We start from the raw sequence: 17,959 nt of genomic DNA on the forward strand, positions 1-17,959 counted from the left end.
TCTTGAGACTTTGCAACGTGGTTGGGCAGGTTCCTTGTTGTCTTGTGCTCATATGGCGTATTCCATTGCCTTGCTAATTAAATAAGCTACTCAAAGACAAGAATGCTGTCTTTTACTTCTTGGCATTCACAGCATGCAAAATACTGTCCTCACAGTCATGTCTGTAAAGTTTTATTGAGTTGAAATTAACTGCATTTATTAGAATAAAATCATGGAGCTAAGTATCTTCAAGTTGCTGCCCACCGTGAATTACTCTCTGATGACACCGCCGCGGTGCAAGCCCATGGTTCCTACAGTGTGGTCTACCGACCACCATCATTGCCATCACCTGGTGATTTGTTAGAACTACAGTTTCCCCAGACCTTCTGAATAGAAACTCTGGGCGTAGGATCCAGTAATCTGTGCTTTAGCAAAACCCGCAGGTGATTTTGCTGCAAGCCCAAGTTGCAAACCACTGCTATCAGCACAGTTAACTTAGAGCTCAATCCAATAGTCCTACAAAATGCACCAATTAGCAACTAAGTAAAAACTTGCTCGACCTGCTGTGACTAAAACTAGCAGTTGTGTTCACTCTCTAGAGTTATGTATGATGAAAGCAGTTCTTCACCAATTATTATTCTGTTGCAGGAAAACATGGATGCTAACTAGATACTTCAGAAATAAACATTTTTTGATACTGTTGAGGTTAGCATTTCCCTGACTTTGAATCTTGTGGGGATTTTCTTTTTTAATTAGAAAGGCTACATCATTACAGCTGTTTGAGATTTTAAGAGCAGTTGGTTTTCCCCTCCTTTTACAAGGAAAACAACAGTGAAACCATCTGTCTATTCCTTAAATAAAACAGGAGTTTAAAAATTACATCATTCCTTTAAGTAATTCCATAACAGTTCAGAGGGGGCTGTGGTAACAAATAAGGCCAATAAGGAAGGAAAGCAGGGCAGGTACGAATATTTACATGTCTTTAGAGAAAAAGCAGCAGGATTATGGCTATGTGGCTGCAGAATCTCCTCATTCCTTTTCACTTGCTTCAAAGGCATTCTGTGAAGTTCCCTTTGGATTCATAGGTCTTATGTGACTGCTTTTCTCTTTTGCTCTTCAGGAGTAAGCTTGCTGATTCCCGCTGGGGCCATTCCCCAAGGGAGAGTCTACGAAATGTATGTGACTGTACACAGGAAGGAAAATACGAGGTAAATATCCTTTTTCTGGTGCACTTGACTTTACCAATGTCTGACTTGGAGGAGAATTGTACATTAGAAAGAATAAACCCAACATATTTTTGTCTTTATTGCCCTGCTTCTGGCATGTCCTTTTTCACCGAGACCCTGTGAAAGGTCAGTTTTTACTTCTCTTTATCTTTGAAGCTCCAGACACTTTTGTAGATCTTAAATATGGGCAGAAGGCCAGAGATCTTTTCCCAAGTGGAAATGTGGCCATATTAACTGAAAAAAAATGGCCAGAAATGTGATCCATAGATTGTGCAAGAGATGCAAAGAGACATCAGCTTCACGTGGCCTGGTTCAGGAATCCATCCTGTTGCCATTATAGGGTTAAAGGCCACAGAGAATTAGACAACCCCTTAATCCCTGATTTGCCATCCCCACCTCAGCCTAGCACTTTATTCTCACCTGCAGATTCTTCTTTTTGGGACTGTCTTCTAGCTTTGAAGTGTTATCGACCTCCTTCTGATGTTTAGCACGTATAAAATCTATATTTCTAAATGGATCTAGGGTTGTTTAAAACTAGATTGAATCTAAGGGCTATTTTGAATGTGTCATAATCGTAAAGATGAAGTTACTTTAAGTAAAAATAACAAGAGGAGTTTCAGAGTCCTACATTCAATTTTCAGTTTGGCTTCTAACAAATTGTTTCTGGTCTTTCTTGATTAGTTCTCACATAAAGTGTGTGTGTTAAATAGTGCTTTATAGGCCTGACTGATGAATGCTTCTAAAGTGCCCTGAGATCTTAAAATAAGAGATGATGTTGACATGAAGATCCTTACATGTAATTATCATTACTTTTCCTAAGGGGAAAGGCATTGGTTCCTCTGCCCTGAGCTCTGAATGCAAAGCATGAGTGACAAATGTAGAGCTAAGTTATCATTGTAAGGCATTATACCTTTTCTCTTCCCCTCTGTCATCCTCAGAAAAACATCTCTTTTTAGTCTTGTTCTTCAGTAGCTGAAAAGCTCTTCCATTGTGCTCTCAGGTGGAGATGCTGGTATTTATAATCTGTAGGAGCCAGAACATTGTTTTCTTCAGGTGGTGTACTTTCACCTACACAAACGCTAGCCTGTCTGAGAAAATAATAAAAATTCCTTGAGCATTATTCATGGGCCTTAAATTTGAGCAACAGAAAATCACAAAAAGGCTTATATTTGCTCACATCAAATATTCATTTTTCCATTCTCAATGCAAAGTAACATTCACAGGCCCTCAGAGTGCCCTTCTTTTGCAGCAGGAGAAATGAAGATTAGCAGACTCCAAGATCCCTTTATATTTTTGTTTACTTCTTTCTTTTGTCCAGAGTCAAGGTTAGCACTAAACTAAGTACATCCATCCCTCAAGGCCTTTTGCCAACATGGACATTTTGTTTAAGCGGAAATGAGTATTGGCTTGTGCTTTATGCTGAGACGTAGTGAGGTGTTCATGGTCTCTTATTTTTCATCTGATCACCATTATCTTTAGCTGAAGATCAAGCCTTAAGGGGCTGCTGCAGGGCATGCTGAAACTGAAAGACATGGGCACTCAGGTGCCTCATATGATTTTTCTTCCCACAATTTAGTCAGCACCCTGACCAGGATAATTTTACACTTTGGATGAAGGAGGGAGAAAACAGGAAATTGATAAAGCCAGACACTTCTGCTTTTAGTTTCCTCTGCCTTTGACTTTAAAGAAAAGGAAACTATAAATCACTCTTGCTATGCCTACCACCTGAAGTTAGGTGCAGAGAGAATTACTCTATTAAATTTGGTATGCATCAAAGAAGTTCTGTTTATAAAAATGAAGCTAGAGGAACCTCAAGATCTCAAAAGAAAATACGCACAGGGCTTCCCTGGTGGCGCAGTGGTTGAGAGTCCGCCTGCCGATGCAGGAGACACGGGTTCGTGCCCCGATCCGGGAAGATCCCACATGCCGCGGAGCGGCTGGGCCCATGAGCCATGGCCGCTGAGCCTGCGCGTCCGGAGCCTGTGCTCCGCAACGGGAGAGGCCACAACAGCGAGAGGCCCGCGTACAGCAAAAAAAAAAAAAAAAAGAAAATACGCACAGAAGACCATGAAACAAGGAACAAACAAAAGACAATTGTCTCAAATAAATCAGAAAGTCCTCTCCACTAATTTTCTGTTGTGAACTAGATACGTTTTTCTTATAAAAACACAATGACAAGAATGTTGTCTTAGGGTATAGTAATAATACAAAACATAGCTACCATATAGTCAGCATACTTTTTTTTTGACAAATGATGATAAAATATACAATACTTTTTTATTATAAATTTCGTATAGTCAATTGATTCTCCCAGAAGGCTTTCACTGAGTTTTGCCAAACTCTTTTATGGGTATAATTCAGCCACAATTTGACAAAATCAGGCTATGAATAAATGCTTTATTACTATCTGATTTAGCAAAGAATTTCTTATGTTATTGATGAACAAAGGCAGTTCTGACCTGCATGTTCATTGTTATTTTCTTTTACATTTAAGACCAAAGTGAAACAAAAAAGATATACCTTGGAACTTCACTTGTTTGTCAATGACATGAGTGAATTCTTTGGATAGTCTGATGATAGTTTTCGAATACAGGAAGAATATGCTTTGCCTCAATTTTTTGGTGCTATTTACAATGTACATCTACACACACAATGTACTTTTAACTGCGTTAACATTTTCTTAAGTCTAGGAAGTCAACAAAACAATAAACTTTAATTTCATTTATTCCTCACTACAACTCTGCAAGTTATGATGAGCTCCACCTTTAAAGATGAAAAGACTAGGGCTCAGGGAAATTGTCACATAGCCAAGGTTTCACAGTTAGCAACTGAGGGAAGGCAGAATTCACACCCAGGTTATCTCCTCGAAAAGCTCTTCTGCTGACATGCCATCCCTCCTCCATAGCACCCAGTACACAAACAGAGCCTCTGCCTTCTTATTACAGTGCATTGTGGGACACAGTTTCTTTTCATTGCTCACCAAAGACCCTTTCTAGCCTCACCTGATCTTAGAACTTCTTTCAGAGAAGACACTGTGAGGACAACAGGAGATATGTTACTTCAAGGCATTTATAGGAAAATTCTTATTGTTTTCCTCCATTTTCCCTCTCTCTGATTGCCTTTATTGCATCCAAAACTGGGTGTTTTTCCAGCTGGATGGTATCCAGCTAGTCATCTGGTGTTGTGAACTGTCTAAAGGGAGGTGTGAACTTAATTGCATGTGGCAAGTGAATGTGACAAGAGGGGGCCTTATCATTAGGGAATATGCTCTAAGAGAAAGCACGGGATGGCAGATGAGCAGCCTGAATGAGCTGCAGAAACGGGACAGGCTGTCTCTGACCAAAAGGGATCTGAGCTGTGAGGCTGCGCTCGTAATTTCTACTTCTTCTGCTTTACACATCCCTGGAAGGGCTGCAAAGTCTCCCCCCGACCGCCCCCCCCCATGGATAAAGTTCCCACAATTAACAGCACTAACATGGACCTTTTTGCCTTGTTTCCAGCAGCAGTTTAAAAAAATGAATCTGACTCAGACTGAAATTTGGCCTTTCATCATTTCTTATTGAAAAATGAATTGAAGTTATGAACGTTAATTTTTTCTTTCTCTGTATTCTGTACTTGCCTAGCAGTTTTCTCAAAAGGCCAAAAAATCAATTTAGACATTCCAAATATAAACTGTGGGGAACCATGCAAGGTCTTTGAGCAGTCAAGTGCTGCAGGAATAACAGTGCTTTTAAAAGATTGATGTGGTGATGGTGTGCAGGATGAATTGGTAGAGGAAACAGAAAGACACCCCCCCAAAGGCTGGGGCCCCTGGTTGGCCCATGGCAATAATCAAGGTGTGAGGGGTAGAGGGAAGGAGCCAGGCCTGAGTCTGGAGAATGGAAAGAAAAATATGTTTCAGAAGAAAAAGTGTTTCACAACTGATTAGAAGTGTGGCAAAACACAAAGAATGTATTTAGGAATCAAGCCCTGGGCACTGAGAAAATTGTGAGAGCAATACGAAGGGGTCAGAAGCAGTAACTGGTTCAAGGAGAGTAAGGACAAATTCTGATTTAGCTGTGCACAGTGTGCGCGAAAGGGGACGTAGGATTCTTGCTGGAGATGCAGATGGGAAGTCACCAGTGAGTGGATCTTCCAGGGGAAAAGTTCAGAGGCAGAAAGAAGAGGACTGGGGAAACACCTTTGGGAAATATTCTTATTTAAGCTTTGGGTACGATGGGCAAAACTAAATAGAACATGAAAGGATAAGGCAGATAAATAGAGTTGGCATCTCGCGAGGTGCTTATTAATACATAGTTGCTTCTCAATGAATATTTTTGAATGAAAGACTGAATGATTGTCATCATAATAGGAAAAAATCAAAGGTAAAAAGACTTTCAAGATGGAGGAGTAATTGACAGAGGTATTCCTAAAACTAAACTGTAAAGAAGGAGAATGATAATTTAAAAATTATTGGATTCGTCAACTTTAGGACATTGGTTGCCTTTAGGATTTTTTTTTTTAAGGATGAAATCCCAGTAGGAAGCGTTTAAGGTGTTAGTTAGTGGTGAGGCAATGAAGACTATCATCATATTTACTGAATATAAATAATAAAGTAAAATGTTAGGATAGTGGGCCAAAATGTCTTTTGTATGTAATCATATAGCAGAAACTTTTCATTTATTTTAATGTGTTGTTTGGAACTTTGTATAATAGTAGGTGACATTATTATTTCTCAGTGAAACTCAGTGATATTATCCTTTTAGGTAGAGTCCTGAATTTCTTGTTTGAAGTAACAGCTATAAAAAGACTGAAGGTAGAGGGCGGAAGGGTGTGGAATCCAGGTATATTTAAATCTTATTCTCTCACTGTTCTCCACAGTGTTTATTTATTGAAGTCCTACTTCTAAAGAAATGATTCAAGGTGATTCTTTTCAATGGGAGGAAAATTGTTTTTAAATAAGTGGATTAAAAAATGAGAAAATAGAAAAAATAAGATTAGAAAGATAAGATAAATTCAGGTGAGCAGTTAGAATATAAAATATTTGGTGGAATTCCCAGCATATTTCTTATTAATAGGTCATGAATTTACTATTTCAAAGCTTTCAATAGGGAAACATGGTAGGTTTTAAGATCCATGTGTCCAAAAGGGAAAAAATATGCCTGGAGGAAGCTCAATTATTTCTCCTTCGGTTCCTCATAAAGAAAAAAAAAATTTTTTTTTAATACAGTGAACAACATTTAAAAGATCAAAATAGCAGTGAGCTTCATAGGGCTACTTCTGTTAGTATCCCTCAGTGTGAGTAGATAATATAAAGCCCAGGGATAAATTCAGTAAAATAATTCCACAAGGATTCAGCAGTTCAGTCCAGGGCACAATATTTAAGCTGTTCAAGCTTAATCCAGGGACACATTTTGGTCTGTCTGGGGAAATGGGGGCATGCCCTTCAGAGTGGCTTCCATAAATATTTTCTTTTGCTCAATTGATCTTTTGATAGCAAGTGAGTTAGATATTCCTTGTCAGATACCTAGAGTGCAAGTATTTCAAGTTGCCGGTTATACATGAAACTGTGTGCTTTAAAAGGCAGCTGAGCCTAGGGTGGGATTGTCATCCTGAGGGACCTGACAAAAGACATGTGTGTTAATAGAAGGCATCATCTCATCTCTACACAGAGGTAGATGGAGAAAGATTCTTTTCAGGAAGCAGTTTTGAGCTTGCTCTAGCAAACAGATCACAGAAATTTCTCAAGGCCATAAGTCTAGATAAGCAACCCAGAATATACCACTGTGTGAAAGAAACCAAATGACTTGTTTTTGGATCCTAGCTTTGCCTATGACTGGCTTTGTGGCTTTGGGCAAGTGTGTTAATTTCTCTAGCTTTCAGTTTCCTCTTTTGGGAAAAAAAACCGTAATATAAATACTTATCTTGACTACCTTAACAGGTGTGCCTTGGGCAGCAAATGCAATAGCTCTTATGAAAGTTTTGTGAATTGTGCACTTATGTGTAGGAGGAGTTGTCCTCGCTGATGACAGCAAGCAAAGGATAAGAAAATCTGACAGGAAACTAAAACTCCCCTCCGAGGGCTTTGTCCTAGAGTCCTCAGAACCCATCCTACATTTACCATGATATTATTCTTGTTGGACTTTGAAAAGCCTTTAAAACTAATCATTGTTCATTACTGGATTTCTACTTAATTGCTGTTCCTGCAGCTAATTTTTGCTTTGAGTTTATTTCCATATCATCTGCAATTAATATTTACAGAATGCTTGCTTAAATATCTTAGAAAACATGTGAGACATAATGAAGTAAAGCCCTTCTCTGCAAAAACATAAAACAGATTTTTTATATTTATTTTATACTATTTTTGTTTTATGTATTTTAATATCCTCCCTTTATGTAAATAAAGGAAATGTGGATTTTTGATTTCACATAGTTAAATCTTAACCTTCCCTAGGTGGCTCCTTCCATATATGCTTGGAAATGTTTCCAATTTCAGTGCTACTTCTTTCATCTTGAAAACCCAAAAAGATTCTTACCATGATTACTTCTTTGTTTTCCATTCCCTGTTATGAATTCCACATCACCAATTCCCTATTCATTACATTCTTGCACCTCACTGGGTTAATAAATTCTTTTGACACCTACTGCCCCTTGCTAACCCTCCTCCAAGAATGGTGCCCATCAATATTGCATGCCAGGGGAGCGCAGGTCTGACAGCACCCCAGCACAGCAGGGAGTCTTCTCCCTTCTGTTCCAACTCAGTGATGAGAAGAATCCCTCCTCCTCTGGCCTCAAGCACCGGCTGCTCACAGCAGACTGAGAGACAGATGTTTCCAATCCCCAACTCTATTGCAAGGGCCACTTGAAATGTATTCCACTTTAGTCTCTTTCTTTAAAAGTTTAATGCTTGCTCTCAAGGTACACTTGTAACTAAAAGGTAAGGGTAGCGCTCAGGAAAATGCAGCCATTGCTTTTTTTGCCCCAGTAGGAAAAGTAGAATTAAACAAAAGTACAGTTACTGTTGAAGGCAGATAGTGTACTATCAACTATGGCACAGTGAAAGCAAGACGTCACTCAGATTCTAAGAGAATGAATTTCAGACTGGAACCAAGTAGGACAAATTGCGTTAAGGGAACATGAAAACCAAAAGGGGACAGTGACGGGTTCTCAAGCTGCCACTCACCTTATAGTTCCACATATAAGTACACTTCCAAGTACTTTGATAACTTTAGGTTTCATAAAACTATGTTATTCTTCAGTGAGAGTGGAGATGATATTAAAAGACTAAAAAGAGATAATTAAAAAAAATTTTTTTTCTAGATAGGAGGAAAAGGAAGTCACAGGTTGGGAGATTCTAGTGAAATTTTAGAATAAAAGAAGAAGCACTGACAGCCAAGTTTTACTAAGGGGAAAATATGCCAAATTTTAACTGAGTTCTTAGAACTGATGATAATAATCACCAAGAACTTAGGAATTTCTAAGATTTGACCTTACTTGTGACCTACCAAGTTGGCTGCCACAGTTTTATAGATGCTGATAAATGACACAAGACTCCTGAGTCAGAGACAAAGGATACTTGATTGCTCACAGCAATAGCACTATCCAAAGTATTTCCATTTTTGTGCCAGTTTCCCAAGTTCTGAAAGGGTGATGTAAAGACAGAGGACATCTACACACTCAGTGGTTCCATTCCAGGAATATACCATTGAGTTTAGGGAACCTGAGGGTTTTATAATGGGAAGTAGACATGTCTGCCATTTGCTCCAGAGGTAAGTACTATTTTTATCTTCCAAGGAGATTGCTATACAGTTGTCTTGAAAAGACAGTCGGGACCATGCAGAAACATGAGAGATCCGTGGAGAACAGTTTTCCAACAATATTAAAAAAATAATAACAGCTTCTATCATTCATTGAGTGTTAAGTGAGGGTAAGCCATAGATAGAAGCTAACTTCTAGATTATGTAGTATTTATATATTAACCATAGATAAAGACTAGAGGAAAATCTATTTCAAGTGACTGTGGCGATTGTAAAGGAATTTGATATGACCTTTGCAATATCCATGTGAATGAAATGGAAAGATATGCACTGGACAGTGTACATTTTAATGGGTTTATGTTTGACTGAACTAAACTCAAAGTATTGATGTCAGACTAGAGAGAGGTTTCAAGTAGTGTCCTTGAAAAGGTCTCTGTCTCTGCCCTGTTCTTGTATTACAGTGTTATCAGTGATTGGAATGAGAACATAAATGGCAGACATATCAAATTTATGGAAGATAAAAGACTAGAAGAGGTAGCCAATATGTGGAGGAAAGACATAGCATTAAGCAATAGGTGACCTGAAAAATTTCCTAAAACAATTAAAGTGAAATTAGATGGCTAAATATAAATTTCTCTATATAGGTTCAAAAGCCATCATTGCAACCACAGACCTATAAAGAGAGACTAAGAGCCTTTCATGTTAGGAATACATAGTGGTTAGCTTTAACAAATTACTTAACCTTCTTGGGGCTTCATTGCCTCCTTTTATAAAGGACATGTTTAACCATGTTATCTCTTATCTTCCCATCTAACTCACTTCTGCTAAATAATATTTTTAAATAATTGAGAATAACCTAAGGCAACAATTTTGTGAGGCATGGGTATAACTACATATCCCAAAGCAGAGAAAACAGTAGTCCCCCTATACTGTATACCTGAGAACAGTCAGCCTTCTGTATCTGTGAGTTCTATATCTGCAGATTCAACCAACCTTGGATCAATAATATTTGGAAAAAACAGTTTTTTCCAGGAAGTTCCAAAAACCAGAACTTGAATTTGCAGCACACTGGCAACTATTTACATAGCATTTACATTGTATTAGGTATCATAAGTAATCTAGAGATGATTTAAAGTATGTGGGAGGATGTGCATAGATTATATTCCATTTTATATAATGGTTATATAATTTTTTGGTTATAAATGGTTATAAAAATTTTATAATGGTTATATAATTTTTATATAATGGTTGTATGCCGTTTTATATAATACTGTGCCCTTTTATATAGGGAACTTGAACCTCCAGGGATTTTGGTGTCTGCTGGGGGGTCCTTGGAACCAATCTAATGTGGATACTAAAGGGTGACTGTCTTACACTCATTTCAAGATGCCTCACTCTAGGGAAGACAGTGAAACACTGACAGACATCTCTGTGAAAATAAAGATAGAATTATAGGGAGAGATCAAGAAACCATGCTTTTCTAGTTGAAATTGCAAAAATTGAGGAGCTTTCATCTGGAAGAAGATGACATTTTAGAGATACCATAATAATCTCTTAAGTGCTTGAGAGGCTCTTTCATGCCAAAGTGGAGAGAAAGCCGGTCAGGATATGTGGAGAGAAGTGTCAGGAAGACAGATTGTATTCATTCTAAGTATTGAGTTGATAATAGATGAGTTGACCCCTCTGTAGTAGTGGACTGCAATTTTGGATGAGTTTAAAGCACTAACCACATGTCAGCATCTTGTAGAGAAGCTCTGTGCTTGTTGGCCCTGAGGGCCTTTCCTCCTCTAAAATTTTGTGAGTCCAGGATTTCTTAACTCATACTATTCTGACAACATAGTTGTATTGTTTTTGCAAAGGCATTGGTTTTAGTCCCAGCACCAGTGCTTGTTAGTTGTGAGACTTGGGGCAATCCACTCAACACTTTGGGGCTACTTCCTCACATATCAACTGACAGCTTGGGTTAATTTATTCATTGGCTGTTGGTTACAATCTTATTGGGGGAAAAAATAAGGCAATTAAAAAAAACATGTAAAAATAAAGAATTTGGATCTTTGAAGTTCGTTCCACCCAAATTCTCAGAGTATGAAGTATACATATAGAGAAACATCATTTTAAATTGCTATAGAAATACAGTTCTACATTCTTTCTTGGTCATGTTTGAAAAAAATGAATCTGCTATACTAGCCTGAATTATTCCTGAAAGTCATTTGGAAGAAGTTTAGCTCTAGGGTGTCCTTATTCTAAAGTGACGTTTTTGAAGTGTTTTTCAAGTTAGGTCCTAAAAACACGAAAGTATGGAAAACTCTGAAGCAACTGGCAAGTGTTATCAGAACAGATGCTTATGTAAGTTCATAAGGACCCTGTTCCTTCTCATTCCATCCTGAAAGTATCAGTACATGAATTCAGAGGAAATTAGCAAAGGCAGACCTGTGTCTGAAGGGAGGGATCAAAGATAAGCAGGCAGATTCACTATTATTAGAAAGACCTCAAGTCTTGCAAGATCAAAGTCTTGGTATAAAGTGCATGTCTTCCCATTTAATTCTGCCTCAACCCCACCACCGCCCCCTGCCCCCGACAAAAAAGAAAAAAAAGAAAAAAAAAAAACCTCCAGGAAGAAGCTATTCGTGCAACTTTAGATCTGAAATCTCAGTGAGTACGTAGTACATAAATACTATGGAACTTTCATGACGCAGATCTCTGCTCTCCTCCTAGGCCACCCATGGAGGACTCTCAGACGCTCTTGACCCCTGTGGTGAGCTGTGGGCCTCCAGGAGCTCTGCTGACCCGCCCTGTCATCCTCACTATGCATCACTGCGCAGATCCCAATACCGAGGACTGGAAGATACAGCTCAAGAACCAGGCAGCACAGGGACAGTGGGAGGTGAGCTTCTGTTGGGATAAAGATAGAACCCAGGAGCAACCCATGCAGATAAGCAAGGGCAATTATGGGAAGGCTTTTATTTTTAAAGCAAAACATGAGTGGAATTTTAGCTTCTACTCGAAAGAGAGAGGAACACAGAGAGGAAGACAAAGAGGGAAGAGCGGGAGAGAGACAGACACTGGTTCCTGAGTGTTTTATCTACTGACTGAGAGGCACAAAGAAAAAGATGGTCAAGCATTAGCTAACTCATAGGGAAAGTGTACTTAAGAGTCTTACATAAGACCTATTTGAATATACATACTGTCTTGGGAAGGGAAACTATATATATATATATTTTATTATTATTATTTTAATTTTCAGATAGAGAAACATTGCACCTGGGTCAGAAAATGTTAGGCACTTACTTGCTAACAGGTCCCAAGAATATAGGTCTGAACTTAACCTGGCAAAACAGGAAGGGTGTATCCTAAGCTCCAGTACAATGAAGAATGTCTTTGGCAACTTGACTCTCTGTAACTGCGGCCATCAGAACTTCTTAAGGACAGTGCCTTAAACAGATCCTGTTCTTTACATCAGAACCCTGCAGTTAGCACCTGAAATTAAGTGCAAAAGGATTTGTTATATTTACCATGGAGATTTTATACCTAATACCTAAAAAAAAATGATTTGTGTAGTCATTATAAAGAGAATTATCCCATATGCATGTTAGATATATTTTGTGATTACTTACAGTATTTTTCTCTTTTTTAAAATTTATTTATTTATTTATTTATTTTGGCTGCATTGGGTCTTCATCGCTGCATGCGGGCTTTCTCTAGTTACGGAGAGTGGGGGCTACTCTTGGTTGTGGTGCACAGGCTTCTCATTGCTGTGGCTTCTCTTGTTGCCGAGCACGGGCTTCAGTAGTTGTGGCTCGCGGGCTCTAGAGCTCAGGCTCAGTAGTTGTGGCCCATGTGCTTAGTTGCTCCGTGGCATGTGGGGTCTTCCCGGACCAGAGCTTGAACCCATGTCCCCCGCATTGGCAGGCGGATTCTTAACCACTGTGCCACCAGGGAAGTCCCTCAGTATTTTTCTTTTAGGAAAAAAAAATATGCATGAAGACTCAAACCCCTAATATTTTAGGAAAAAGGAGTAGTAGAGGTAGAAGCATAGCAGGGCATACCTGGGATTACCTGGAGTATCCTCTCTATATGGATGTGCTCTCCTCGTGGCCACATGAAGGTGAAGGGTCACTCATTGCCAGAGGTCCTGGATTGAAGTCTAGGGCTATACATTTTGTTAAGAGTGGACTTTACCAGATCTAACTTCAATTCCATTTATGTTTAAATGACTTATCTCAAAAACATCCCAAAGTCTTTATCTCAAGGGATCCTAAATTGTTTGCACAATTCTCTGCCTATTACTCTAATACCCTATTTCTGGATTTGAGTAATAACAACAATAACAACAATAATAAGAGGAAAAGAAAAAAAAGATGTGAAAAGTAGAAGAAGGAAGTCCTTATGAAAACACTCTTCTATTTGTGACAGGGACATGGAGCATCTTTATTCTCCACCATTTCTTCTAGGAGATTTTTTGTAACATGCCATCAGGAAATGACACTCGAGCCTTGCCCTTGCCCTGCTGGAGAAAGCAGCCTCTCTCCAGGTGTCCTTCTGGGGCTGGAATAAACGTGGAGGTGCTGAGCTCCTTTTTCTCCTTTCCAGTTCAGTTTAAGCTTTATCTTTGGGTACAGGTTTAGCTGAAGAAATGATTTCATGGATGCTATTAAAACACAGTCCTTACTTTAGCTTGGATGATGTTGCATGGCCTAACTAACAAACAGCTACCTGAGGTGGCTCCTTTCATAGCTTTGTCCAGCCCCAGGGACTCAATTTATGATGAAACATTTGTTCATGTTTTTGACAAATAACCATTTGTTCATCATGATCCAGGCCCACTGAGATACAGTATGAAGCAAAGAAGCTATGGTTGCTGCCTCTGCAGAGATTAAGTAGCCTAATACAGAGGCTGAGTCATGCCCACACATGGGTTTTATTTCTCCCAAATGAAATTTTCTTTTAAATTTGAATTAGTTAAAAGTTGGAAGATTTCACATAATAATCTGAACTTACAGCTTCTCTTTTTTTTTTTTTTTTGTGGTACGTGGGCCTCTCCCATTGCGGAGCAACGGCTACGGATGCGCAGGCTCAGCGGCCATGGCTCATGGGCCTAGCCGCTCCACGGCATGTGGGATCCTCCCGGACCGGGGCACGAACCCATGTCCCCTGCATCGGCAGGCGGACTCTCAACCACTGCGCCACCAGGGAAGCCCTACAGCTTCTCTTGAAAAATTAAAGGCTGTGTCCTCACTGGTCCTGCATTCCTGCCGTGCCTGGTACTTTTACTGTAAGCATCTTCGCCATAGACATCTTTACCACAAGCATTTTTGCCACATAACTGGCCTTAAGGCAATTTTGCTGTAAAAGATAAAATAACTGGTGGACAGTTTGGTTTCAACTGGTTGACAGCTTGGTTTCATCTCTCCACTGACACGGTACTACCATTTTTATACTACATAAATCTGAAAGAGGCCAACGGCCAAAAAGGCACAGAGTCGAGCCCACATGTCCCATAGAACTTTGGAACATCTGTCAAGGGACATGTAACAATATGTGCCAAGAACAAACAACAGTGTAGAGGCTTTCACACCATAATACAAAGCTCAGTTATAAATGTACATCCCAGTATGTGGAAACTGATACCTCTCTTAATGAAGAAGAAATTTTAGCAAAAAAGAAAAGTGGAATGCCAAATGAGCTGAATCAACAAGCAAAAATATGTATAATACTACAAATGAAAGAGTTTGAAGACAAGTGCTTAGGTACAACCCACAAAATAAAATCATTTGTTGGCACAGTACTGCCATGAATCTACACACATTTCAAATGTTTTAAAATATTTTGTAGTTCATAATAAAGTCTTTTTACTTTTGTTATTCATTTTTCATCTTTTATTATTTTTGTTAATGTCCCTCTTTTATTTTTTGCTGTTTCATCTTTTACAGCAATATTGCTTTACAGCCAATCAGTTATGTGGCAAAAATGCCTACGGCAAAGATGCTTACAGTTAAAGTACTGAGAGCCCATCCCTGCATGGCCGCAATGGCTGAAGCCAAGCGGAGACTGAGCTCTTTAGACAGGCTTGTACTCTGCTTCACCACAGTCTCCACCACTCCTTATTATCTTCTGCCCTACCTGCTTCACACATTCCTGCTACCTTTCTGCCCTGGGAGGCATGTGGAATTGTGACCCTTGTTTTATGGATTCTGTGCTTGGTCTTTCAGATGATTTCTTCTGTGGCCTGAGTCATTTGGTTAAATCAAAACGTAGTTAAGTTAGTAACTATTTTTATAAAACTCATCAGTTTCACTTATTTTTATTTCTTGCTGAATGTTAACAATCTAAAACATGAGACTGCTTAAAGGCTTACATGAAAAATAAACAGAAAAATAATGTGTCAAATGCATAGAGTTTGCCATACTGTGCTTTTTAGCAAAGTCCAAGAGCCCAGATTATGAGGAAAAGCAGTGTATTGCTTTGGAAAGTAATTGATGGGTGAGTTTGGAAGAACTTAGTAGAATGGTATTGCATAATTCTTTAATTTCCCTAATTCTTTTTTAAAAATTCTTTTCAAACCCCTAGATTTTCAGGGGAAAATACTATGCTAAAATAACATTGAAATAAGATAGTACTTTTGGATGAAATTAGCAATTTAGAGATTAAAGCAAATTATCAGAATATATTATCAGATAATCAATTCAAATATGCTGAAGTTAAAAGGATAACTTATACATTTCTTTTGGAATTTTAGGTAGATTCCAGCCATATAGATTCTTAGAAGATCAAAAAAGACTAAATGAAGATCTTCTAAATAAAGCATGTTATCAGCATAAAGGCAAGGGAAGTAAGGAAGAGAATGATTAAGAATGGAAATATTGATAGAAGTATAATAAAGTCAGAGAAAGAAAAAAAGAGCAGGAAAAGGAATAATCAGAACTCGGGAGAAGAAGTCCTGATCTGTGCATCCCTGTTGGCCACCGTCATGGCAGCCAGGAGACTCAGTCACTGCCCCTTCCTTCTCGTCCCACAGGATGTGGTGGTGGTCGGAGAGGAAAACTTCACCACCCCCTGCTACATTCAGCTGGATGCAGAGGCCTGCCACCTCCTCTCCGAGAGCCTTGGCACCTACGCCCTGGTTGGGCAGTCCATCACCAAAGCAGCCGCAAAGCGCCTGAAGCTGGCCATCTTCGGGCCACTCTGCTGCTCCTCTCTGGAGTACAGCCTCCGAGTCTACTGTCTGGATGACACTCAGGATGCCCTGAAGGTAAGTGACTCCAGCCTGACCCGCCCACCTCACACCTAGAGATGATATGCGTTATGTACGTGCACCCAAGTGCATGAACACAAGCGTCTGGCCCCAAAACATGGCAGTTACAAAAACCAATTAGACATTTCTTGAAGCCATGCTGATAAATAAGCTGTTTCCATTATGCTGATTCCTCCCAAGGGCTACTTTTGTTTACCCTCCTTGATTTCTTTTAATGAAAAATTTAGAAGTGGAAGAATTTGGCAATGAGACCTGTGGATGGTAAGTAATCTGCTTCCTTGTTTATCTCAGCTGTGTTCTTCCTATAAAAGGAACTGGCATAATTGCTCACACTCTATGTTCCTCTTGTGTGCAACTTCCTTATATGCTTTCCCATTCTTTTTATGAGGACCGTGAGGAAGAGGGTTAGCATTTGACAACAGGCTGCTGCTTTACAGAATAAATAGGCTTAATTCTTGGTGCTATTATTGCCATTCATTTTCTTCCATTTGAAGCTTTAAAGGAGATAGTAAGTGCCTCTGAAGAAGTTATGATCTGGAAAGAGGAATAAAAGAAGTATGCAAAGGATTACGAAGCAAGTCAGAGTGTGATACATGCCGTAGGTGAATGCAGAGCTCTGTGGGAATTCAGGAGAAGGAGGCATCATATTATTTTGAGAAAATCTGAAAAGGAGCTAACATTTGAGATTGACCTTAAAGGAAGGCAGGGTTTGACCAACAATAATGGGGAAAAAAATACAGGATTTCTGGGTGAAGGGAACAGCATGAAGAAGTGCAAAGGGAACAGTAAATACAGATTCTACGTGGCATGTTATTTCCAGAAAGCCTAGAATGATTGATAGGGGGTTTTTTGGGATGGACCTTGACAACCAGAGAGAGGAGTGGAGATTCAGTTTCTTGAGTTAATGGAGAACCACTAGAGAGATGTAACTAGAAGATAGACATGACTGGAAATACACGTTAGAAATACTAGTCTGCTGTCCGTGAAAAGATAGACTCGAGTCAAGAAAAGCATGGTAGAGCTGGAGTGAAGACAGAGGAGTCAGAGGAAGGGAGTAGGTACGAAAGGCCCTATTAAGTAACTCTTGCAGGCCCCGGTGACTAACCCTGAATGGGTGGAGCAGAATATCAAGTCTGCCTCTAAGTAACAGTAGCAAACTCAGGGGCAGGTAGCTCTGGACTGTGGATATGGTGACTTTGCCTTTGGAATATTGAATTAGAGGTATGGATTAGACATCAGGACAAAGGTGCCCCATGGACAGTTAGAAATATAGGGGTGGCTCTTTGAACAGAGAGCAGTTCCTGAGACAGAGACTCAGGCACCAACTATATAATATTGATATTTGTCCTCCGTGGTGATTGAGGAGAATATCAAGGGAGAGTAGAGGGAGAAAATAATAGTAAAGCTAATAAACATCACCGAGAATTTCTTTTGTGCCGGGCAAGATTCTAAGTATCTTTTCTTAACTCATTGAATCTTTACGACAACCTGTAGGACACCATTCTCCCTATTTTACAGATGTGCAAGGCACAGAAAGGTTAAGTAAGTTGCTCTAGGCCACACAGCTGCTGAGTGGAGAAAGCAGGCTTCATTCCCCGGGCAGCTGGCTGCAGTCTGGACTCTGCTCCAAAAGTGGGCTGCTCAGAGAGCCACACCCTAGAGCACAGGGACCAGGGGAGCCCTGCCATTGCAAGGGAGGAGGTGGGCAGCCAGCAAGAGAGCTACAGAAAGAGGAGTACCCAGAGGAGGAAGGGGAGAAGTAGGAG

The 17,959-nt window shown here is 39.6% G+C and overlaps 1 protein-coding gene across 2 annotated transcripts in view; it reads left to right on the forward strand.

Moving 5' to 3' along the window:
* UNC5C (unc-5 netrin receptor C) overlaps positions 1-17,959 on the forward strand; it is a gene marked incomplete at both ends in the record, with an annotated part of 405,524 nt that overhangs the window by 366,526 nt on the left and 21,039 nt on the right. For both annotated transcript variants that reach the window (XM_079712610.1, XM_079712611.1), the window contains 3 exons: positions 1,100-1,187; positions 11,657-11,825; positions 15,957-16,190. In XM_079712610.1, the coding sequence (XP_079568736.1) occupies positions 1,100-1,187; positions 11,657-11,825; positions 15,957-16,190 (491 nt within the window). The remainder of the gene's footprint in view (positions 1-1,099; positions 1,188-11,656; positions 11,826-15,956; positions 16,191-17,959) is intronic.

This window comes from Hyperoodon ampullatus, assembly GCF_949752795.1.
Source record: "Hyperoodon ampullatus genome assembly, chromosome: 1".
Lineage (NCBI taxonomy): Eukaryota > Metazoa > Chordata > Mammalia > Artiodactyla > Ziphiidae > Hyperoodon > Hyperoodon ampullatus.